Genomic DNA, 22733 nt, shown 5'->3' on the forward strand with positions numbered 1-22733 from the left:
TCTCAGCTTCCTGATTAGCTGGGATTACAGAACCCAGCTTCATGCAGTTCCTGCCGCGCCCCCCCCCCCCGCCCCGAGTCCTGGGGTTTGAACTCAGGGCCTGAGCACTGTTCCTGGCTTCTTTTTGCTCAAGGCTAGCACTCTACCACTTGAGCCACAGCACCACTTCTGGCTTCTTCTATATAAGTGGTGCGGAGGAATCAAACCCAGGGCTTCATGTATGCAAGGCGAGCATTCTACCACTAGGCCATATTCCCAACCCCTTCATACAATTTTGTTTTCCTTTATGCAGTTTTTGAACTCTGGGCCTAAGTGGTCCTCCTTGCCCTCCTCCTGTAATTTTGATGAAGTTCAATGTATGCCTTTGTCTTTTGTTGCTCCTGCTTTTGGTCTCACAGCTAGGAATCTGTTGCCAAATCTAAAGGCTTAAAGCTTTACCTCTGTGTTTTGGTTTCTGTGAGTTGATAGCTTTGGCACTTGTGTTTAGTTATCCCATATTAAGTTAGTGCTGGATTGATATGGTGTGAGGCAGGGATCTACTTCCTTGATTTTCCAGGGGTGGATATCTAGACATCCAGTTGTCCTTTGTTGAAGAGACTTATTCTTTCTCTATTCAGTGCTTTTGGCATCCTTGTCAAATCAATTGATCCTAAATAGGAAGGTTTATTTCTGGACTCTTGATTCTTTCCCACTGAGACCTGTTTGTTCTTTTGCCAGAACTACAGTTTCATTCCTTTGCAGTACATTTTCCATTGGGAATCATCATGACTCCTCCAACACAGTTGTATTTCCTGACCACTTTGGGAGTGATTGGAAACTTAGGTTGTTGCGATTCTGTTTTATGGGCATACATGACTTGTGATATTTCCATGCAAGCATACAATGTTCTGATCTACCTTCTTAGAACAATTTAATGAGAGTATTCTATTGAGAAACTTTTGTGCTGGTCCTGAGACTTGAATTCAGGGCCCTAGGTGCTATTCCTGAGCGTTTGTACTCAAGGCTGGTGCTCTACCACTTGAGCCACAGCTCCATTTCCAGCTTCTTTGTAGTTAACTGGAGATAACAGCCTCAAGGACTTTGCAGACTGGGCTGGCTTCAGACATGGATCCTCTGATCTCAGCCTCATGAGTAGCTAGGATTGCAGGCATGAGCCACCAGCAGCACCCAGCCTGGAAAGGCTGGTATGCTGCCTGCCTCTAGGACCACACCATGTCCTGCCATGCATTGTCTGTTGAGCTCTCCTGAAGGATCAAGATGACTCATGCCATACTAGCCATTCAGAGGCTGAGATCTAGAGGACCATACTTTGAGGCCAGCTGGGGCAGAAAATAACCAGCAAAATAGCCAGCAAAAAAGTCAGACTGTGGACTCTGCTCACATGGTAGAGCACTAGCCTAGCAAGCTTAAGACCTTGAATTCAAACCTGGATACCACTACCAGTAGTCAAAAATAATGATGATAGTAATAATAATAGTAGTAGGCATGGTATAGTACGCAGACTCTGGCTGCTCTACTGTGGCATGGCAGGGCCAAAGCGTTGGAGTTCATCCTTTGGCCACGGTTGGGGTGACTGGTAATGGAGATAATGGGAGGACAATGGTGCGTCCTGAGTCCTGGGCCCTGGTCCTGAACCACCATCATCAGCCCCATCCTCCTCCCTCACTGGGCCTGAAGGGACCCAGGCCCTGTGGCTTCCCTAAAGAATCTGGAGTGCGGTGGGGTAAAGCAGGTATAGGCAGCCACCAGGGTACTGCCGCTGACTCCTGCGGGTCCTCTGTCCCACAGATGAAGATGTGTGTGTGTTCAAGTGCTCAGTGTCCCGAGAGACGGAGTGCAGCCGCGTGGGCCGCCAGTCCTTCATCGTCACCCTGGGCTGCAACAGCGTCCTCATCCAGTTTGCCACTCCCAGCGGTAGGTGCCTCGCTGCACCCAACTTGGGCGCCCCATTGGGCCATAGTTCCAGACCAGCCTGGGCTACGTCACGAGATGCCTGTTTCCTTAAAAACAGCAGCAACAACAACAACAAAAAGCCCAAAAGTTCAGAGTGGCTGGGCACTGGTGGCTCACGCCTGTCATCTCAGCTACTCAGGAGGCTGAGGTTCAAAGCTAGCCTGGGCAGGAAAGGCCATGAGACTTATCTCCAATGAACCACTAGAAAACCGGAAGTAGCGCTGTGGCTCAAAGTGATAGAGCGCTAGTCTCGAGCAGAAGAGCTATTGGTACAGTGCCCATGCCCTGAGTTCAAGTCCCATGGCTGGTAAAAAAAAAAAAAAAAAAAAAGGTGGTTTAGGGTCAGGAACTAACAGGTATATTGGGAACAAGGATGATCAAAGATTGCTAGGGTAGTGTGGTAGAGCACACCTGTAATCCCAGCACTCCAAGAGGCAGAGACCAGCCTAGCTACCAAAGAGAACAAAGCAAGGTCACCAACAGCCCCTCTGGGATAGCCTCAGTAAAAGCACATTACCAATCACTCTGTCTCTTTCCTCACATGCTGTGGGGCTGGCTGCTGGCCTAGTGCTTTACCTGGAGCCACAACCCCAGCCTTACTTCTCTTTTGTGTGTGTGTGTGTGTGTGTGTGTGTGTGTGTGTGTGTGTGTGTGTGTGTGTGTGTGTTTAAATAACTATATTTTAGGGCTGGAATGTAGCTCAGTGGCAAAGCACTTGCCTAGCAAGTGCAACATCCTGGGTTCAATTCCCAGTGCCAAAAAAGAAAAGACAAACCTATATTTTAATATTCTTTCAAGGTTTTTTGTATTTTGAGACTGGATCTAGGCTGGCCTTGAACTTGTTAGCATTCTGCCTCAGCTTCCAGAGTGCTGAGATTACAAGGTTGTGGTATCACACCATGCTTCAACCTATATTTTAAAACCTTACTTTTTTTTTTTCTTCCTGGTTCTGGGGCCTGAACTCAGGGCCTGGGCACTAACCCTGAGAAGGTTTTGCTCAAGGCTAGCACTTTACCACTTGAGCCACAGCACAACTTCTGGCTTTTTCTGTGTATGTGGTGCTAAGGAATTGAACCCAGGGCTTCATGTGTGCTAGGCAAGCACTCTACCACTAAACCATATTCCCAGCCCCTACAATCACTTTTTTCTTTTTTTTGTAATTTATTAATTAAACAAAATTTTTTTGACAAGGTGTTGTGTAAAAAGTATACAGTTACATAGTAGGGCAGTATGTACATTTCTTGTGATATATTACACCCTGTTCCCTAAAATCACTTTTAAAGTGATGCTTTTATCCAGGTATCATGGTATATGCCTGTAATCCCAGTTACTCAGAAAGTAAAAATTGAACAATTGCAGTTAGAGGCTGGCTCTGGCAAAAGCAAAAGACCCTATATGGGGGAAAAAAAAAAAAAAGAATGGGTTAGGGGCATTAGGGGCATGGTTCAGGTGGTAGAACACTAGACATTGTGGGAAAGATAGCAAGCTTGAGTCCCACCTTAAAAAAAAAAAGGGCAAAAGGAGGCCCTGGCCCACCAAATTGAGCACCAGGCCCTAAATTCAGTATTGAGAGAGAGAGAGAGAGAGAGAGAGAGAGAGAAGGAGTTCTTTGTAAGTGAATTCCACTTTTTTACCCCTTTTCCTCTCCCTCTCCCTCTGGGCCTGGGCACTGTCCCTAAGCTCTTCAGCTCAAGGCTAGTACTCTACCACTTGAACCACCTTGCCACTTCCCGTTTTCTGGTTGTTAATTGGAGATAAGAGTCTCACAGACTTTTCTGCTGGAGCTGGCTTTGAACCACGATCCTTCAGATCTCAGCCTCTGAAGTGGCTAGGATGACAGGCATGTGGTGCCCAGCTTCTGAGCTTCTTTTTGCTCAGGCTAGTATTCTTCTACTTGGGCTACAGCACCACTTCTGGGTTTTTCTGTTTATGTGGTGTGGAGGAATCAAACCCAGGGCTTTATGCATGCTAGGCAAGCACTCTACTGCTAAGCCACATTCTCATCCCTGTGTAAGTAAACTCATTTAAGGAGACCACATAACATGGCCTCCTGGGCAGGGTGATGGGGGGTTCCTGATGTACATATGTGGGTCCTTGAGCTTTTTCTGTCCTATGAAATATTGGGGTGTTTTCCCTGTGTACTTTCCTTGCACAGACCCCACCATTGACATCTGGGGGTGGGCACAGGGTTAGCTGGTGGGGTTCAACACCCAGATCTGAGGCCTGGGCCCCTGGTAGCTCTGCCACATTGTTTTTTGAGGTGCCCAGGCCTGCCCCCACTAGACAGCATGGGGCAGGGTGTGCCCTCAGTTGTACACAGGTGCCTATCTTGGCTGTCACCTTTCCCCAAATCTGAGCAGTTCCGGGAGACAAGAAGTCAGTTACTGGGGTTCCAGGTAGATAGAAAGAAGAGTCCCCTCCAGGTGTCGTCCTCCCCATGGTGCCAGGCACCTGGGCGGTGACCTGGCCCCCCGCTTGCAGACTTCTGCTCCTTCTACAACATTCTGAAGACGTGCCGCGGGCACACGCTGGAGCGCTCGGTGTTCAGCGAGCGGACCGAGGAGTCCTCAGCCGTCCAGTACTTCCAGGTAAGTGGGCAGCCACTCTGGGCCCCCCACACCCAAGTGTGTGCCCTGGTTGCTCTGGCCCTCACTTAGCTGCATAGCCTCAGGCGGGTGCCCTCCACCTGCCGGGCCTCAGTTTCCTCATCTGTGAAGCGTTGAGAGGGTTACTGGAAGGATCTGAGTGCGGGTGAAGCGCAGGTCCCCAGGCCGCAGCCGTAGCCATGTCCTGAACTCGCTGTGTGCCAGGCCTGGCCTGAGCGCTCTTATGTGCCCGGAAGCGCTCGGCCCCTCCCAACAACGCGAGGAGGTAAGTGCTGTTATTGTCCCCATTTTACAGATGAGAAAACTGAGGCTCAGAGAGGTTAAGTGACTTGGTCCAAGTCACACAGCTCTTATGCAACAGAGCCAAGATGGGAAGCCCAGGTCTGCCTGATGCCAAAGCCTGTGGCCCTGCCCAGGTGCCACGCTGCCTCCCGCTCGCCTGTTGTTTTACAGAGAGACACCGCACCTCACCTGCCTGCCTGGCGCTCTGAGCTCTGGGGTTCTGTTCCATCTGTTCCTCTTCTTCTTTGGGGCTCCGTGATGGGGCAGGTGGCCCCAGATGCCATCACCCCACCGATGGCCAATCTTGCCATCTTCTGGGTGGCCTCCTCGTCCAGGCAGCGTCTCCCTGTGTCCTTGTGTGCTGTGATGGTGGCAGTGCCTGCCGGCCCCCCAGCTCCCTTTCTGCGGAGCAGTGAGCAGAAGCCAGCAGGCTCCGGGCCTCCTGAGGGAGGTTGAACCTGAGCCAGCCCCACTGCGTGCCCTGTGCCATCGCTGTGTCTCTGTTCCAGTTCTATGGCTACCTGTCCCAGCAGCAGAACATGATGCAAGACTACGTGCGGACCGGCACCTACCAGCGCGCCATCTTGCAGAATCACACAGATTTCAAGGACAAGGTGAGGCACAAGGCTGTGCCCTCAGTGTCACCCTAGCAGGTGGGAGTGGGGGGGCTGCCACTGCCAGGGCAGCCAAGGCAAAGCGCTACCCCTACCCCTCCTGTGGCAAACCCATTCTCCAGCACCTGTGTCCTCTCCCTACTCTACTCCCTCCTTCCCCCTCCCCTTCCTTCCCCCTCCCCTTCCTTCTTCCCCTCCCTCCCTCCTTCCCCCTCCCCTTCCTTCTTCCCCTCCCTCCCTCTTTCCCTCTCCCCTTCCTCTTTCCCCCTCCCCTTCCTCTCCCCATCCTGTAGCTCCTGGAAGTACTGGAGTTGGAAGGAACCTCAGGCCTTATGTTAGTAAGGGCTTTACAACAGTCATGCTTTCTTTCTTCCTTGCTCTTGGCTTTCCTGCTTATACCTGGTTCTACCATTTGAACTATGCCCCCAGCCAGGCTTTTTGCCTGTTTGTTTAGAGATGGAGTCTCCGAAACTTTTCTTCCTGGGCTTACCTCAAACTTTAATTGTCTACCCTAGTCTTTCAGCTGCTGAGCAGGGTCACAGGTGAGACCACTCAGTGCCTGAGATAGGGACTTGATTATTGTTCAGTCTCAGCTTTATTTGTAGCTGGGGTAAGAGGTGTACATTATTGTACCCAACTATTGGTTGAAATGAGGGGAGGGCCCCTCATACTTTTTCTTGTGTGTGCCAGTCCTGGCCTTGAACTCAGGGCTTTAGATGCTGTCCCTGGGCTGGGGATATGGCCTAGTGGTAAGGTGCTCGCCTCGTATACATGAAGCCCTGGGTTCGATTCCTCAGCACCACATAAACAGAAAAAGCCAGAAGTAGCGCTGTGGCTCAAGAGGCAGAGCGCTAGCCTTGAGCAAATAGAAGCCAGGGACAGTGCTCAGGCCCTGAGTTCAAGCCCCAGGACTGGCAAAAAAAAAAAAAAAAAAAAAGTCTCATAGATTCTGTCCCTGAGCTTTTTCACTCAAGGCTAGCACATTCTACCACTTGAGCCACAGGCTCCACTTCCAGCTTTTTGGTGGTTCACTGGAGATAAGAATGTCATGGGGGCTGGGAATGTGGCCTAGTGGCTAGAGTGCTTGCCTCCCATACATGAAGCCCTGGGTTCAATTCCCTCGTACCACATATACAGAAAACGGCCAGAAGTGGTGATGTGGCTCAAGTGGCAGAGTGCTAGCTTTGAGCAAGAAGAAGCCAGGGACAGTGCTCAGGCCCTGAGTCCAAGCCTCAGGACTGGCAAAAAAAAAAAAGAGTGTCATGGGGGCTGGGAATGTGGTTTAGTGGTACAGTGCTTGCCTAGCATGCATGAAGCCCTGGCTTTGATTCCTCAGCACCACATACACAGAAAAAGCTGGAAATGGATGTGGCTCAAGTAGTAGATTGCTAGCCTTGAGCAAAAGAAGCCAGGAACAGTGCCCAGGCCCTGAGTCCCAGGCCCCAGGCCTGGCAAAATGAAAAAAAAAAAAAAAGAGTCATGGACTTTCCTGCTGGGCTAGCTTTGACCCTTGACTCTCAACTCTCACCCTCCTAAGTAGCTAGGATTATAGACATGAGCCAGTGACACCTGACTTGTTATGTTTTCTTCTTAAGCAAAATAGAATTTATTTTACATACTCCTTTGTAAAAAGTTTTATATCCCCTTAATGCTGTGTCTTTGAACATGCCCTTGTGCTCCTCAGGTCTATTGAGTTGTGGCAAATATTGTTATATGTATAGTACACTCTTGGGGTCCACAGGTCTGTGGTTTTCAGGAGACTGCCTCCCCCCTTGTAAAAAATTTTTTTGAGGCCAGGTGCTGGTGGCTCACACCTTTAATTCTAGTTACTCAGGAGGTTGAGATCTGAGGATCGAGGTTCAAAGCCACCCTGGGCAGGAGGGTCCATGAGACTCTTATCTCCAGTTAACCAGAAGAAAACCAGAAGTGCCGCTGTGGCTCAAGTGGTAGAGCGCTATCCTTGAACTTCAGAGCTTCAGGGACAGCGCCCAGGCCCAGAGTTCAAGCTCCACAACCAAAAACAACAAAATTTATCTTTAATATTTTGTTTATGTAGTACCAAGGAGTCAAACCCATGGCCCTCATGCATGCTAGGCAAGCCCTCTACCACTAAGCCACATCCAGGATTTGTATGAAATTTAAAAAGAAAAAGGTTAAGCACTTTAATTTTTACCTTGCTTTTAGGGGGCCATTGGCTTTTTTGGAGACTTGTTTTTACAAAGTTAAGGGTAGGGAAACATAATCATGAGATGGAGATTACATATTTCAGTGAGTTAGTTATGTAAGGTATACTCAGGAATTGAAAAAAAATTTTCTTTTTGGTATGTGTGTACCAGGGCTTGAACTCAGATCCTCATGGTCTCACTTAGCTTTTTTTTCTCTCAACTAGTGTTCTAGCATTGATACAACACCAACACCCCCAGTCCAGTGACATGCACTCATGTAGACTTTTCTGCCTGACTGGCTTCAAACTCTAATCCTTTAGATTCCAGCTGAAGTTTTTTGGTGTTAGTGGAGTTAAACTCAAGACCTCCCATGTACCAAGCAGGTGCTTTGCTATTTGAACTGTTTTTAGCCCTTGTTGCTTTCATTATTATTTGAATTAGGTGTGGCCTTTTTTTTGTCTGTCTGGTCTGGACCCCCCGTCTTCTATTTATGCTTCTTAAAAGCTGGTTATGATAGGCACTTTGATTAGTGGAGTCAAAATTGGGGGGGGGGCACTTGAGATAAGGACTCACTAACTTTTTGCTCAGGCTGGCCTTGAACCTAAATTGTCATGATCTCTGCCTCCCAAATTTCTAGGATTATAGGTGTGAGCCACTGGGTCTGCGTGTGTGTGTGTGTGTGTGTGTGTGTGTGTGTGTGTGTGTGCGCGCGCCAGAGCTTGAATTTAGGGCCTTGACCTCACCCTTAGCTTTTTCACACGAGGATGGCATTCTGTTACTTGAGCCACAGTTCCACTTATGGCTTTTTGGTGGTTTATTGGTGACGAGTCTCATGGACTTTCTTGCCCAGCTGGCTTTGAACCGCAATCGTCATATCTCAGGTGCCCCCCCCCACCCCCCCACCTGTGAGGTAGACTGGTGTGAGCTGCCAGTGCCTGGCTTTTCGTGGTGATGCAGCATGGCATTCTGCGTTTCTGCTTATTGTTATGATGGGGTGAAGGTGAGGGACATACACATCCATCTCTCGCACTTGTGTCATTTCCTTAGATTGTTCTCGATGTTGGCTGTGGCTCTGGGATTCTGTCCTTTTTCGCTGCCCAAGCCGGAGCCAGGAAAATATATGCAGTGGAGGCCAGCACCATGGCCCAGCACGCTGAGGTCAGTGTCCCACAGGTGTCCCATCCCCAGCAGCCTCCTGTCCTTCATCTGTGACCTCCATGTCCCTGCTGGTGGAGAGGCCACTGCCCTCTGTTCCTAAGGCCATGGTGGCAGGTTCCTTGCTGGGCCTGCCCTTTGGCATCTGCAAGGCCAACACCTGCTTGCTTCCCCGGAGCAGGGCCTAGTGCTTGTCCTGCAGAGACCCCTCCCTCGCCGTGTGGCAAGCCCTGGTGTGCTGAGCTGTGTGTTGTGGGGGACAGGGTCCCCCCATCGGATTCATGGGGCACCCTGATCCAGGACCAGTGTTTCCAATGGAAAAGTTGACTTCCCAGTGTCTACCCCCAGCCAGCTGCTGCCACCCAGGAGGCAGCCCTCGAGGTCCCCAGTCCCCCCACTGCCCCGTGACCCCACAGCCCCCTGTCTGCAGGTGCTGGTGAAGAGCAATAACCTGACGGATCGCATCGTGGTCATCCCAGGCAAGGTGGAGGAGGTGTCGCTGCCTGAGCAGGTGGATGTCATCATCTCCGAGCCCATGGGCTACATGCTCTTCAACGAGCGCATGCTCGAGAGCTACCTCCATGCCAAGAAGTACCTGAAGCCCAGCGGTGAGCACCCAGCCCCGGCCTCCTCCCACACCTTGTATCGCCCTTCTGCACTCAGGACCAGGTGGGCGAGTGCGTGGCACGTTTGAGGACACGGGTGTGGGCACTGAGTATGGCTGAGGGCGTGTGGAGTTGGCCGGTACGATGTGCAGGAGCCACCTAGCCTAGCTCAAGTCCAGTCTGCGTCCCTGGCATGGTGTGCCCGCCCCTCCCACACAGGGCCCCCAGCCTGTGCAGCATCTACAGGTAGCACTCAAGAATCTGGCTGAGCTCCTGGGTGATGGGGGAGTTCCCTCGTAGGTCCTCTGTTAGGGCTCCATCCTGCCCTCTTGCATGTGAGGGGGACTCAGGCTGTCCAGGTCCTGAGTCCTCCCATTGGTGCCTTGTCAGCCTGGTACCTTCCCATGATGCCCCAGGCTCCTAGGGAAGGGGCCAGTGTGTGCCCGAGCGCCCACTCCATCTTACTCCCACTCCCTGTGTAGCCTAGTGTCAGCCTGGGGGCCCATGGGTCCCCTTCAATTCTTTGCACAGAAGAAACAGGGTGCTGGGAGATGCACACTAGAGGCAGGGGTGGTCTCTAGTGCCCCACGTTGCCTGGGTGCTGCTGTGCCTCACATGGTGAGCAGCCACCATGCTGCCCATCACCTGGGCGGCGGGGGGTAGTGGACCCCAGCCAGCCTGCACACCCCTCGGTCAAGCAGGCCTGTATCCTCAGCCTCCTCTCTGCTCACGGGCGGATGCGCTGCTTCCATCCTGGCCCGCTTGGTGGTGGGACATGGGGACAGGTGGCCCCTTCCTGGGATTTTTTTCTTTTTTTCTTTTTTCTTTTTCTTTTTCTTTTTTTTTTTGCCAGTCCTGGGCCTTGAACTCAGGGCCTGAGCACTGTCCCTGGCTTCCTTTTTGCTCAAGGCTAGCACTCTGCCACTTGAGCTACAGCGCCACTTTTGGCCGTTTTCTGTATATGTGGTGCTGGGGAATTGAACACAGGGCCTCATGTATACAAGGCAAGCTCTCTTGCCACTAGGCCATATTCCCAGCCCTCCTGGGATTTTTTTCTGAGGGCAGTGGCTTCCCCAGAGGGCATCGAGTGCACACTCCGTGGAGCTGTCAGCCGAGTCTTAGTGAGCAGATTGGCTCCACTGATTTTACTCATTAAGATTTGTGCGTGCATGTGTGTGCATGGATCTTGGGGCTTGAACTCAGGGCCTGGGCTTGAGCCGCAGGCCCATTTCTGGCTTTATTTTTGGTGGTCCATGGGAGATAAGAGTCTCATGGACTTTCCTGCCCAGGGCTGGCTTTGAACTGTGATCCTCAGATCGCAAGCATGAGTTGTCAGCTCCTGGTTCCACCAAGATTTTCTTGAATGGCTACACAGACCTAGGTTTAGTAGAAAGAGTAGGGAAGAGCCCTCCCGCCTCTGGTTCAGTGTCACAGCAGCTGCGGGCAGCCAGGGCCACCTCCCTGAATGAGTGAATGAGCAGTTAGAAAGCTGCCAAGGGTTTGGGGGAGGTCACAAGGCCCTTCTGGAAACTCTCCCCGGTCCTGTGCAATGTGCTGCCCTGACACCAGCACCCCTCCCTGCCTCCTGCCCCCAGGAAACATGTTCCCCACCATTGGTGACGTTCACCTGGCACCCTTCACGGATGAACAGCTCTACATGGAACAGTTCACCAAGGCCAACTTCTGGTGAGTGCATCCCAGGAGGACCTCGAGGCCATGGGCTGGACGAGGCCCACCTGGGGGAGAAGGCAGGGCTGCCCCTGCTGCCGGTGACCTTGTGGGATGGGAATGGGGCTCTCCACAGGTACCAGCCATCTTTCCACGGAGTCGACCTGTCCGCTCTTCGAGGTGCTGCCGTGGACGAGTATTTCCGGCAGCCTGTGGTGGTGAGTACTGCGCCCACCCCACCCCCGTGGGCCCCACTGCACGTGCACTGTTAGTGGGTGAATTGGCCCTTGGTGAGCTGATTAGATTTCATTCATTGAGATTTTGTTTCTTAATGGATACATAGATGCATGATCTAAAAGTCATGAGTGTAAAAGAAGACAAGGGTGGTAATTCACTCCTGTAAGCCTGGCACTTGGGAGGGTAGAGACAAAATCATCTCAAGTTCAAGGCCAACCTAAGCTAGTGTATTAAGACCTATTCTTAAAGCTGTGGGCTGGTGGCTCAAGCCTGTAATCCAAGCGACTCAAGGGTTTGAGATCTGAGAATCACAGTGAAGCTCTTGCTTTTCATACTATTTTTGTTTTCTTTCCAAGTGAAACATCTTTTTTTTTTTTTTTTTCCCTTGTCAGTTTTGGAGCTTGAACTTGGGGCCTGGATGCTGTCCCTCGGTCCTTTTGCTCAAGGCTAGAATCTCTACCATCTTGAGCCACAGCGTCACTTCTGGTTTTTGAGTGGTTAATGGAAAATTATAGTCTCACATGGACTTTTCTGCCTGGGCTGTCTTAGAACCACAATCCTTTGACCTCAGCCTCTTGAGTAGCTAGGATTACAGGTGTGAGCCACCAGCATCTGGCTTTTTGCTCTTTTTAAGTGCCAGTCCTAGTTCTTGAGCTTAGGATCTTGGACTCTTGCTTAGCTTTTTTATTTATTGCTGGCTAACAGGAGATAAGAATCTTGGTAGGGCTGGCTTTGAACTGTGATCTACATATCTCACTCTTCTAAGTAGCTGGGATTATAATTGTGAGCCACTGGTGCCTGGCTTTAGACAATGTCTCTTTAAATACTATCTTGGTGTTTTTTTTCCCCCTTCTGGAACAAAGATTATGTGTTATTTCCCTCACCAGGTTCTAGTTCTTTTTGCCAGTCCACTTTGTTGTTATTTCATTTACATGTTTGTTTGTTTGTTTGTTTGTTTGTTTTTTGCTGGTCCTGGGCCTGGACACTGCCCCTGAACTTCTTTTTTTCAAGGCTAGTGCTCTACCACTTGAGCCACAGTACCACTTTGGCTTTTTCTATTTTTGTTGTACTGAGGAATCGAACCCAGGGCTTCATGCATGCTAGACAAACACCCTACTACTAAGCCACCTTGCCAGCCCTACGTGTATGGGTGCAGTAGCTCATGTGTGTAATCCTAGATACTCAGGAGGTGGCTGAGATCTTTCTATTCACATGTAGCCAGTTGAGGCAGAAAAGTCCACAAGTTTCCCTCTCCAGAATAACCACACTCAAGGAATAGGTTCCTGCTGGCCATCAAGCCCCAGAGTATTTTTGAGGCCCTGAGTTCAGATCTCAGTAATGGGTGTATGTAGTTTTTTTAGTTCTCAGTCTGATGACTTGCAGCCTCTGTGGGACGTAGATGTGTTTCTGTTTATTTTTTTTTGATCGGGGTGTTCTGGTTCTTTGGCAGTCTCGTGGAATATCTTGATTACTTAATGCCAGCATGGAAAAACACCAGGCAGGCATCCAGTAACTCATGCCTGTCATCCTAGCTACTCTGGAGGCTAAGATCTGAGGATCAAGGTTCAAAGCCAGGAAAAATCCATGAGACTTCTATTTCCAATGAGCCACCAAAAAGCCAGAAGTGGAGCTGTGGCTCAAAAGCCTGAGAACAAAAGCTCAGAGACAGTATTAAGGCCCTACATTCAAGCCCTAGGACTGACAAGCAAACAAAGCAAAACAAAAAAAAACAACTTCCCTGTAGGACAGCACTGCCCAACCATGTTGATCTTAGGTTCCTAAAGCGCTTTTGTTATATGTGCTCTCATTGATAGCTGTTTTTTGTTGTTGTTTTTTTTAAATGGAACCCAGGAAGGCCTGGTATAATGGCTACTTGGGAGGTAAAGATTGGCCGATTGCACTTCAAGGCCAGCCTAGGCAGGAGAGTTCACGGGATTCCACCTCAGCCCGGTGTGCAGTGGCACATACTCATTGTCCCCTGTAGCACAAGAAGTACAAATAGGAAGATTGCAGCCCAACCAACCTGGGCATAAAGTGAGGCCTTACCTCAAAAGTAGCCAGTGCATAAAAGGGCTGGAGACATCGCTCAGGTGGTAAAGCCCTGAGTTCAAATCCCCTGTACTGCAAAAAAATAAAATAAAATAAAGCACTAAGGAATCTTTGAAAAAGCCAGGAATGGCAGTATTCACCTGTAATCCCAGGTATTTTGGATCGCTGTCCTAGCCTAGTTCAAAGTTATTGTGAGACCCTATCTCAAAAACAAAACTAAGCTGATCACTCACACCTGTAATCCTAGCTAATCAGGTGGCTGAAGTCTGAGGATAGTGGGTCTAAGGTAGCCCAGGCAGGAAAGTGTGAGACTCTTATCTCCAATAAACTACTCAGATAAAGATGGAAGCGATGCTGTGGCTCAAGTGGTAGAGTGCTAGCCTTAAGCACAAAGAGGCTCAGTGACAGCACCTAGGCCCTGTGTTCAAGTCCCAGGACCAGAAAACACAAACAAGTAAGCAAATGGGCTGGGGGCATGGCTCAAGTGGTGAGGGCTTACCCAGCATATGTGAGTCTCTGAGTTCAGTCACTAGTACCACATAAAGAAGTAAACATAGGAAACTGGAATCAGGATTGTTGTTCCAGGCCTGCTTGCACAGAACTGTTCACAAGACTTCTCGCCAGACCATACCTGTGCCTCATCCCAACTAGTGATCCCACATTCACGGGAGGCTGAGGTCAGAGGACCGAGTGCTATAAGTCATTTATCTCCAGACTCAGGTCCTGGTGGCTCACACCCGGAATCCTAGCTACTCTGGAGGCCGAGTTCTAAGGATCAAGGTTGTTGTGTCCAGGCAGATCTGAGAGCTCTCATCTCAGTTAGCTGGCAAAAAGCTGGAAGTGGAGCTGTGGCTCAAGTGGTAGAGAGCCAACCTTGAGTGAAAAGGTTGAGTAAGAGCTCAAGGCCCTGAGTTCAAGCCCCAATACTGGCACATACATACACAAACAACTTCGAGTGAAAATAGCTGTGTTTTTAATGTGCGGATCTCTTTAATGTTTGGCTTAATAGCTGGAGTCCTCTTCCGCTTCGCCCCAGCCACCTAGGCAAAGTCTGGCCTTCAGAACACCCTGGTCAGGTGCACACTTGGGAGAACCCAGGTTTGGCTTAGCCCTTAGGATTCTGGCCGTTCACAGGGAGCCTGGTCCAAGCTTCCCCCAGGAACTGTCAGTCAACATACTGAGCTTTTTCTCCCAGGAGCCTCTTCCTTCGTGGGTTCTTAGCTCCAGCTCTACACACACACACAGCTTAGGCTAGCCAAGGCCACACAAAGTCTCCACTGCCACTTCCCATTGCTTTTTGGCTTGTATACTCCTAGCTGCTTTGCCAACTCTGAGCCCCCTTCCTCCCCTCAGTAGTCCTCATTTTTCAGGGAGGTTGCTGGACCGAGGCGACTTGTTTTGTGCCCTCCCTGAGGGGAAAAAAAAATGTGGGACAGGAAAGGGCTCCCCTCCATGTATTTCACTTCTCAGTAGGACTTGGCCTCCAAATCCCTGGCTGCTCTCGGCGCTTGATTCTTTTCCCATTGCATTCTTTGCAGCTTGTCTCCTTCCTGGCAGAAGCTTCCATCTCAGCAGAAAATGTCCCTCCGTACCCTGGTCTCTAGCTTGTTGTTGTTGCTAAAGTTGCTTACTGATTTCTCTTGAAGATCCTGCATCCCATCATTGAGAGCCTCTTCATTCTTAGGCACATGCAGTGGTTTCTAGAAGATCCCTCGCACTGTAATTGGTTTGCAGAATCACTAGTGGGGTAATTAAATGTGGGTATGCATTTATAGGTTAAACGCCCCAAAATGCAGCAGTGCTATGGGTTGAACCAGAACCACACCCGAGTTCTGCTTTAATATCTGCCTTCCTTAACTTTTTCCTGGCTGGCCTAGAACCTCAGTCCTCCTATTTACACCTCCTGAGCAGCTGGGATGATGGGCGTAGGCCCCAACGTCAATCTTGCACTTGCCATGGCCCACGGTTTTTTTTTTTTTTTTTTTTTTTTTGGCCAGTCCTGGGCCTTGGACTCAGGGCCTGAGCACTGTCCCTGGCTTCTTTCCGCTCAAGGCTAGCACTCTGCCACTTGAGCCACAGCGCCGCTTCTGGCCGTTTTCTGTATATGTGGTGCTGGGGAATCGAACCTAGGGCCTCGTGTATCCGAGGCAGGCACTCTTGCCACTAGGCTATATCCCCAGCCCCATGGCCCACGTTTTTAATGAAAATGAGCACTTGTCATTTTGAGAGCTGTCCTGTGTTGCCATCCTCACCTTGAGTCAGCAAGTCCTCCCTTGCGCGAGAAAGGCAATCTGGTTGAGTCATTTAGCCAGATGGCCCAGCTAAGGCCATGACTAGGCTAAGAAGAGTCTGACCTTTCCTCTTCCTCGCTGGCCCCCGTGACAAAAGCTCGGTCACACCTCTGTCTCTCCCAGGATACGTTTGACATTCGGATCCTGATGGCTAAGTCTGTCAAGTACACAGTGAACTTCTTAGAAGCCAAAGAAGGAGATTTGCACAGGTACAGCAGGCCCCGCCCCCTGCAGGGTACCAGCAGGCTCCACCCCCAGGTACCAGCAGGCCCCACCCCTGGCCCCTGGGCTTGGCTCTGCTGAAGGTCAGGGCCAGCACTGACCCATGGCTATTGGCTGTCCCAGGGCAGGATCGGGTAGGGGCCCCTGGCCTCTCCTCTCCCAGCATCCTGTTCCGCCTCCCTGGCAAACCTGTGCCTTTGCCTTGCAGGATAGAAATCCCATTCAAGTTCCACATGCTGCACTCAGGGCTGGTCCACGGCCTGGCCTTCTGGTTTGACGTTGCTTTCATCGGCTCCATGTGAGTGCGCAGAGCAGACCATGTTTTCCTGGCCCCTCGGGGCTCCCTGCAGCTGCAACCCCCCAAACCCAGATGTGGGGGCTGGGACACTGGGTGCCATTCCTCAGCTTCCTCTGTCCCATCCAGTGGCCAGTGTCTTCAGGCAAGAGATCATTGTGTGGGGGAGGGATCCCTACCCCATTCTGAGTACCCTCTCTCTTGGCCCTGTTGTCTCATCATACAGGTGCCTGTGACTCCATGGGTACATGTGTGAACCCCTGTGTGTGCCTGGGCCTGCCTAGGGGCAGGAATTTGGGGGCAAGCTCAAGGCCTGCAGGGTGGTGGCAAGCATGTGCCTGTTTCTACCTGACAGAATGACCGTGTGGCTGTCCACGGCCCCCACGGAGCCCCTGACCCACTGGTACCAGGTCCGGTGCCTCTTCCAGTCACCGCTGTTTGCCAAGGCCGGGGACACGCTCTCAGGGACATGTCTACTTATTGCCAACAAAAGGTGTGCCCTGCCACTGGGGGGCCCAGCATCCTTTGGGATCTGTCCAGCCCACATCACCTCACAGCCCCCTCCTTGCCCCCATAGACAGAGCTACGACATCAGTATTGTGGCCCAGGTGGACCAGACGGGCTCCAAGTCCAGTAACTTGCTGGATCTGAAGAACCCCTTCTTCAGGTAGGCGGGGCCTGCCCTGCCCCACCCCCTGGTTCCATGCTTTACCTGTGCCCCACCCCCTGGTGCCCTGCCTGCACCCTGGGGTCACATCTGTCTCCCCCTCACCCCCACCAGGTACACGGGCACCACGCCATCGCCCCCGCCCGGCTCCCACTACACGTCCCCTTCAGAGAGCATGTGGAACACAGGCAGCACGTACAACCTCAGCAGCGGGATGGCCGTGGCCGGTGAGTCCCCGTGGCCCCGCGCCCCCAGCCGCTGGGCCCCCGGCCGCCCTGGCCGCCCTGACCGCCCCTCTCGCGCAGGCATGCCGGCCGCCTACGACCTGAGCAGTGTTATCGCCGGCGGCTCCGGCGTGGGCCACAACAACCTGATTCCTTTAGGTGAGCGGGCGGGCGGGCCGGGCGCTGTCTGCCTCGCTCTGTCGCGGGTGGGCGTCCGGGCGGGGTGACGCGACCCCTCTCCCCTCCTCTCCCGCCCTGTGCCGCGCAGCCAACACGGGGATCGTGAACCACACGCACTCCCGGATGGGCTCCATCATGAGCACGGGCATTGTTCAAGGTAATGGGCCGGGGCGGCAGCGGGTGGGGGCTTTTGCCTAGGCTGTGCGGGCGCTCGCTGTGGGGGGCCGGGCCGGCGCAGGGCTGCAGCGCCCCTCAGTGCCCATGGCCTGCCCCACAGGCTCTTCGGGCGCCCAGGCAGGCGGCGGTGGCGCCAGCGCCCACTACGCCATCAACAGCCAGTTCACCATGGGCGGCCCGGCCATCTCCATGGCGTCGCCCATGTCCATCCCCACCAACACCATGCACTACGGGAGCTAGGCGGGCCGGCCGCCCGCGCTGGCAGCACCAGGAAACCAAATGACGCCCGGGCCACGCCGGCCATGCCCTCCGTGCCATGGGGACTCAGACTCTTTTCTACACACCGTCGCCGCCCTCCCACGCCCCGAGCGCGCGTGGCTGCCACGAGATTGACACCCAATCACATCAGGGGGGCCTTCCCCTCCTGCCCGTCCTCCAGCCCGCCCTGGCTCGGCCATGATGTACCCGGGGCACCAGGCTCCCCAGCTCCGCCTGGGGTGGTGGGGCTGGAGGAGGGGATCTGCTGCCCCGGCTCGGCCCCACTCCTGTCCCCCTGTGTCTGTCTCCCATGGGAAGGCAGCCTCAGCCCGGCGGGACCTCTCCTCCAACTACCAGGCCACCGTGGTCACCATGGGTGTGACATGCTGCTTTTTTTAGTTTTATTTTTTTACGAAAAGAACCAGTGTCAATCCACAGACCCTTCGAGAGCCCCGGCCGGCCGGGCGCAGCCAGCAGCCCCCGTCCCCAGGCTCCGTGGGGAGGGGAGCCCAGCGCAGACAGGACCCCGCCCCACCAAAGGGTTCACCTCACAGTTGAATGTACAACCCACCCTATCTGAAGACACCCCCCCCCCCCCCCCCGCCTCAGCTGCAGCCTCCTCTGCTGGCTGGCCCCTCCACCGAAAGTGGGGGCCAGTGGCCCAGAGGGGAGGTCACTGCGTGCCAGCAGGCTGTCGGGACCTCAAGGATGTGTTATGGAAGGCGTCCTTTACCCTTGACTTAGGCCTGAGTATTCACACACACACACACACACACACACACACACACACACACACACGCTCCAGTCCCTACCACCATGATGGCATTTTGGTCCCTCCTTTTCTGGGAAGAGACCTTGCAGGGACCTCCTTTCCCCACCCCTTCGCCCCCCAAAAGGAAAGTAAAGCAAAATAAACGAGGAAACATGTTTCAGCACAGGCAGTTTTCTTCTTCTGCCCCCTCAATCCCAGCACCCAACCTCTCAGAAGCTGGCGCTTGGGCTGGGGCTGCCCTCCGCGCCCTGGGGGCTTCATGGGGGGGGAGAGGGCACAGGCTGGGCCCCGTCCTCCGCAAAGGCTGTGTCGCTGCTCAGGCCTCCCCAGAAGTCTCCTGCTCGGCTGTGTTGCCCCTGCCTTTATAAAAATTCTCTGGATCATCTTTGCATAGAAAATAAAAGTGTTTGCTTTGTAAGAAAAGTCTGGAGAGTAGCAGAGTGGTCTCAAGGGGTTAAGGGAGTTTCAGTCCTTTCTGGAAGCAGGACAGGCGACATATCCTTAGGTGTGGCCTGAAGGAATCCTGGGAGCACCCCCAGGGCAAAGGGCACCTCACCTGCAAGTTCACCCCTTCCTAGGAGGTGGCCATGGACTGGGGCAAGATGGAGGGTAAGAGGATATTTGGTGACAGTGATGCAGCTGGTGGGGGCAGTGCCACGTGCTCTGGAGGCAGCGGTTGGAAGAAGTAGACCTGGACAGAGACCTTCCTGTCAGTGCCCAGCTGCGAGGCCCACCCACCTCACCCCATCCTGCCAACACCTCCGACCTGTACCTTACAGCCTGTGGCCAGGAGTGCGTGGAGCAGCACCACTGTGGACAGCAGCGCCACGGCTACCAGCCTAGCGTCCTCACGGACCACAGGCCAGAGGGTGAACACCAGCCCTGAGGCGGACAGCGCGAGGGCCAGCGCCCCAAATGACCACTGCAGCCACGGCACAGGGATGAGCCACAGGACCTAGGGAGACACAGGTGGCTGAGGACTGTGGCCAGGTGGGCACCCCAGCTCCTGCCACTCCCTCACCAGCTGCCCTACTCACCACAGTTGGGATGAAAATAAAGAGGGAGTAGCCGTAGATGCTCACGGTCTCGAGGAACGTGTATGGCCCCACATGATGCCGCACATTCTGACGCCAGCGCAGGAAGCCCCACAGTGCCAGGGGCACCAGCCACGCGTAGCAGTAGATGGCAATGCCTGCCACAGTCACTGGGGGCAGAGCACCAGTCAGCCCACGGCCTTGGGACCCACGGCCGCCAGGCTCCCAGACTGCCCACCCTGCTCACCCTTGTGGAACTGGGGGCTGTAGTGGATGGAGGGGTCTCTCCGCTGTGCCAGCACCAAGGTCAGGTTGCCTGTGATAGCCAGGACAAAGGCCAGGGTGGCGCAGATCCAGAATGGGCCTGTGTGAGGGGCAGGGGCAGAGTCCTGGGGCATCCACAAGTCGCCTGTCACTCAGTCTCCTGGCAGCCATGCCCAGGGCTGTGCTGGCCTGGCCCCTCCTCCTCCGTGGCTTCTAGGGCCCCTGCGCTCTGTTTCTGCCTCATCCTGCTGGTGAAACTACTGCAGGGAGTGGTGGGCCCAAGCCCTGCTCACCTGTGCTTTCAGCTTTACTGGCTTCTTTATCACCTCTCCCTGTCCACCCGCATAGATAGGTGCCCTGACCTGTACCCTGTGCCTCCCCCCTTCCTCGCCATTCATAGCACCCCTCCCAGAGGCTGGGGGGAGCTGAAGGATCACCTGGCCTCCACCCCTTTGTCTAGTCTGCCAGAAAACTCTCTTCTGCCTCCACTTGGGCCTCTGGTCTCCCTTCCCGTGGGGCCAGAGGGACCCCAGCCACTCCTTTCCAAGATCCTCCTTCCTGCAAAGACCATGCCACCCACAGCACAGGCCCATTCCCATTCTAGGACCTCAGCCCTTCCAGCCTGCCCCAGCTAGGCCAGCATGCTTCCTCCTCTTCCCAGCTCCAAGTAGTCCAAGGAGCCAAGCCCACACTCACCATGTAGGTCACAACTCACCATATAGATCAGGCCGACTGTGCAGATGGTGCCTCACAAAGTTGTGGCCGGGCCGGGGCATGAGTGAGCCTCTGATCCGGTCCAGGACCTGGAGCACATAGCAAAGGGCCGGGCCAGGCTGGAATCCCAGCCATGCCTTTTCCCTGGCCCTGGAGGTTCCTTTCCAGCCTCCCCCTCCTCCGGGCCTGAAGGAGCTCATGTGGGCAAAATGGATCTCACTGTGTAGCCCATGCTGGTCTCCCACTCAGGATTCTCCTACCCACACCACAGAGTTGCACAGATACCATCTCAAGCAGCTGCTTTAGGCCTCTGACCAGCTCATGGCCTGAGAGTCCCTTTCCCTGGCTTGCTCCTGGCTCACCACCTTCCTCTGCCTCCCCTTCATTTTAGGGTGCTGCATTGCCCTTTGGCTGCTCCTTTAGCCCTGGGTGACTACAAGGGAGGGTGGCCCAGGGCTCTGATACCTTTCTGCCTCCCCTCTCCCCCATTTCCCATTCTCCCCATGTCTGCCTCTCCTCCTTCCTCCCCCTATTCTCCCCTCCCCCCTCCATGCTGATCTACTTCACCCTTGGAAATCAAACTCTCAAGACCTTAATAGCCCACAACTGGTGGTGGTATGCCATGTGTCTTCCCAGCTACTCAGGAGACTGAACCAGGAGAATTTCTTGAGCCTGGGCATTCAAGATCACCTGGGCAACATACAGACCAGCTCAAAAAATGTATATGTAGCTGGGAGCTGATGGATCCCACTTTCACAGGGCAAGTTGCCCTGTGGCTCAAAGGGATAGAGGGCTAGGTTTGAGTAAAAAAGCTCAAGGACCCTGAGTTCAAACCCCATGATTCGCCAAAGAAATGGAAAAAAAAATACATGTTACTGTGTAAACATATATATATATATATACACACACACATAACTGTGCTATATGTTGTATACAATAGTATATGCACAGTATTACAGACATGCATATGATGTATTTGGTGTGTATATAAATGCGCATATCTGTGTATCATGTATACACATACTGTGTGATCTCTTGTGACTTCACTTATGTTTCCCTGTCCCTCACCCCCTGGACTGCTAAGGCCTCTTCTCACCTTTCATCTTCTGTGTATGCTGTTCTCGAAGGCTGGAAAACTTGCACTCCCCCCCTAACACCAGATCATGTGCATCCTTGTGTTCCCCCCAGACCACACCTTAGAAAGCACCGCACTTCCTCTTATCAGCCCGGGTGGAGGAGCTTGTTCTGTAGCTGCCATGTGAATGTTAACAGGAGCTGAACCCAAGTGGGACTTGCTCAGGGCCTCACCTGAGAGGTATCCACATCAAAGAAACTCTGATAATAACCGAAGGTCCAGAATCCCGGCGGGGGCTTCTCCTCCTGTAGGAGCTGCACAACAGGAACTTTGAGATCCAGCCTCTACAGTGAGGCCTGGCTCGGCCAGGGGAGGCCAAAACAGCACCGAGGATCTAGGTGACTCACCGCTGTTTTGTCCTCCTCCTCCTCCTCCTCCTCGGCTCTGTAGCCAACACTGGAGCCCATGGCCACAGTCACGTGACCCTGTGGACTCAGCTGATCACTTCTGGTGGTGACTGCGTCTGGGGTCTCTGCCAGAAGATTAGTGGCTTCCTCGAATTCTACAGCAGCGAGGAAATATAGCACAGGCGTATGTTGGTTTTTTTTTTTTTGGGGGGGCGGGCAGGGTCGAGACAACTCTGCTTTCTGTGGTTGTCTTACTCATTCTTGTTTTGGGGCAGGGGCAAAGGGGGATTTGCAATTGAGGGGTGCTCCTGGGATGGGCTCAGGCCTTGGGGCCCACAGGCTGTGGCAGGAGACTTTGAGTGGGCTGGTTCTCACTTCCGGGTTGTTTCCCGTCCGGGGTCAAGGTTCACGGCCGCTGGGGGTTCTCATTAAACCTGACTTGGAGGCCGCGTGGGAGGGTCAGGCCAGGGCGATGGCGGGGGCCCCAGTCAAGTCGGGGTCGCACTCACCGTGGAAGGCCAGCTCGTCAGCCGCTGCCATGTTCGCTGAGGGGCGTCACTGCATCCCGCTCTGAGGACAGAAGCGGGTCAGGCCCTGCCAGGCTGCGGACCCCACGCGCGCGGGCTGAAGGTAGCCCCCCAACGCCTGGGTGCACCCCGCCCTCCTCACCTGGGCTACCTAAGACGGCGTGGCCGGGGCTCCGTGCGCTTGCGCGGCCCGCCCACTCGCCAGTGTTCCGCCCTCCGATGCTCACCGGCAACATCCGGCGACGGTCCGTCCTGTGTTTTGTTCCGGCAGGATGCCACATCCGGCGATTTG

General features: G+C 53.4%; 3 protein-coding genes across 8 annotated transcripts in view; 2 read left to right on the top strand and 1 right to left on the bottom strand.

Annotated features, from left to right (window-relative positions):
- Positions 1 to 17637, top strand: part of Carm1 (coactivator associated arginine methyltransferase 1) — a 38243-nt gene extending 20606 nt beyond the window's left edge. The window contains exons 2-16 of one of the 3 annotated variants that reach the window (XM_048342244.1): positions 1789 to 1914; positions 4435 to 4541; positions 5351 to 5455; positions 8668 to 8778; positions 9206 to 9383; positions 10976 to 11066; positions 11185 to 11266; positions 15749 to 15834; positions 16056 to 16145; positions 16498 to 16635; positions 16720 to 16809; positions 16924 to 17036; positions 17115 to 17192; positions 17302 to 17370; positions 17491 to 17637. In XM_048342244.1, the coding sequence (XP_048198201.1) occupies positions 1789 to 1914; positions 4435 to 4541; positions 5351 to 5455; positions 8668 to 8778; positions 9206 to 9383; positions 10976 to 11066; positions 11185 to 11266; positions 15749 to 15834; positions 16056 to 16145; positions 16498 to 16635; positions 16720 to 16809; positions 16924 to 17036; positions 17115 to 17192; positions 17302 to 17370; positions 17491 to 17630 (1604 nt within the window). In that variant the 3' untranslated portion in view covers positions 17631 to 17637. The remainder of the gene's footprint in view (positions 1 to 1788; positions 1915 to 4434; positions 4542 to 5350; positions 5456 to 8667; positions 8779 to 9205; positions 9384 to 10975; positions 11067 to 11184; positions 11267 to 15748; positions 15835 to 16055; positions 16146 to 16497; positions 16636 to 16719; positions 16810 to 16923; positions 17037 to 17114; positions 17193 to 17301; positions 17371 to 17490) is intronic. The other 2 variants (XM_048342245.1, XM_048342246.1) reach the window with 2 other exon arrangements.
- A 55-nt stretch (positions 17638 to 17692) lies between these two features.
- LOC125348759 lies at positions 17693 to 18788 on the top strand. Of its 2 annotated transcripts, none has more exons than XM_048342285.1 (2): positions 17693 to 18408; positions 18440 to 18788. In XM_048342285.1, the coding sequence occupies exons 1-2, from the start codon at positions 17693 to 17695 to the stop codon at positions 18786 to 18788; spliced, it is 1065 nt and encodes a 354-aa protein (XP_048198242.1). The 2 variants fall into 2 exon arrangements, with proteins under 2 accessions (XP_048198242.1, XP_048198243.1); XM_048342286.1 differs by having other exon boundaries at positions 17693 to 18404; positions 18436 to 18788.
- Positions 18576 to 22732, bottom strand: Yipf2 (Yip1 domain family member 2). 3 transcript variants are annotated; one of them, XM_048342294.1, is made up of 9 exons: positions 22593 to 22732; positions 22424 to 22484; positions 21915 to 22069; positions 21741 to 21821; positions 20434 to 20521; positions 19702 to 19818; positions 19458 to 19624; positions 19193 to 19375; positions 18576 to 19111 (listed from the first exon to the last, which is right to left on the bottom strand). In XM_048342294.1, exons 2-9 carry the CDS (start codon positions 22452 to 22454, stop codon positions 18995 to 18997), a joined length of 939 nt encoding a protein of 312 aa, XP_048198251.1. In that variant the 5' UTR covers positions 22455 to 22484; positions 22593 to 22732; the 3' UTR covers positions 18576 to 18994. The 3 variants fall into 3 exon arrangements, with proteins under 3 accessions (XP_048198251.1, XP_048198250.1, XP_048198252.1); XM_048342293.1 differs by having other exon boundaries at positions 22584 to 22670; XM_048342295.1 differs by lacking the exons at positions 19702 to 19818; positions 22593 to 22732 and having other exon boundaries at positions 22424 to 22567.
- Between the last annotated feature and the right edge of the window lies 1 nt (position 22733).

Source organism: Perognathus longimembris, chromosome 3, assembly GCF_023159225.1.
Source record: "Perognathus longimembris pacificus isolate PPM17 chromosome 3, ASM2315922v1, whole genome shotgun sequence".
Lineage (NCBI taxonomy): Eukaryota > Metazoa > Chordata > Mammalia > Rodentia > Heteromyidae > Perognathus > Perognathus longimembris.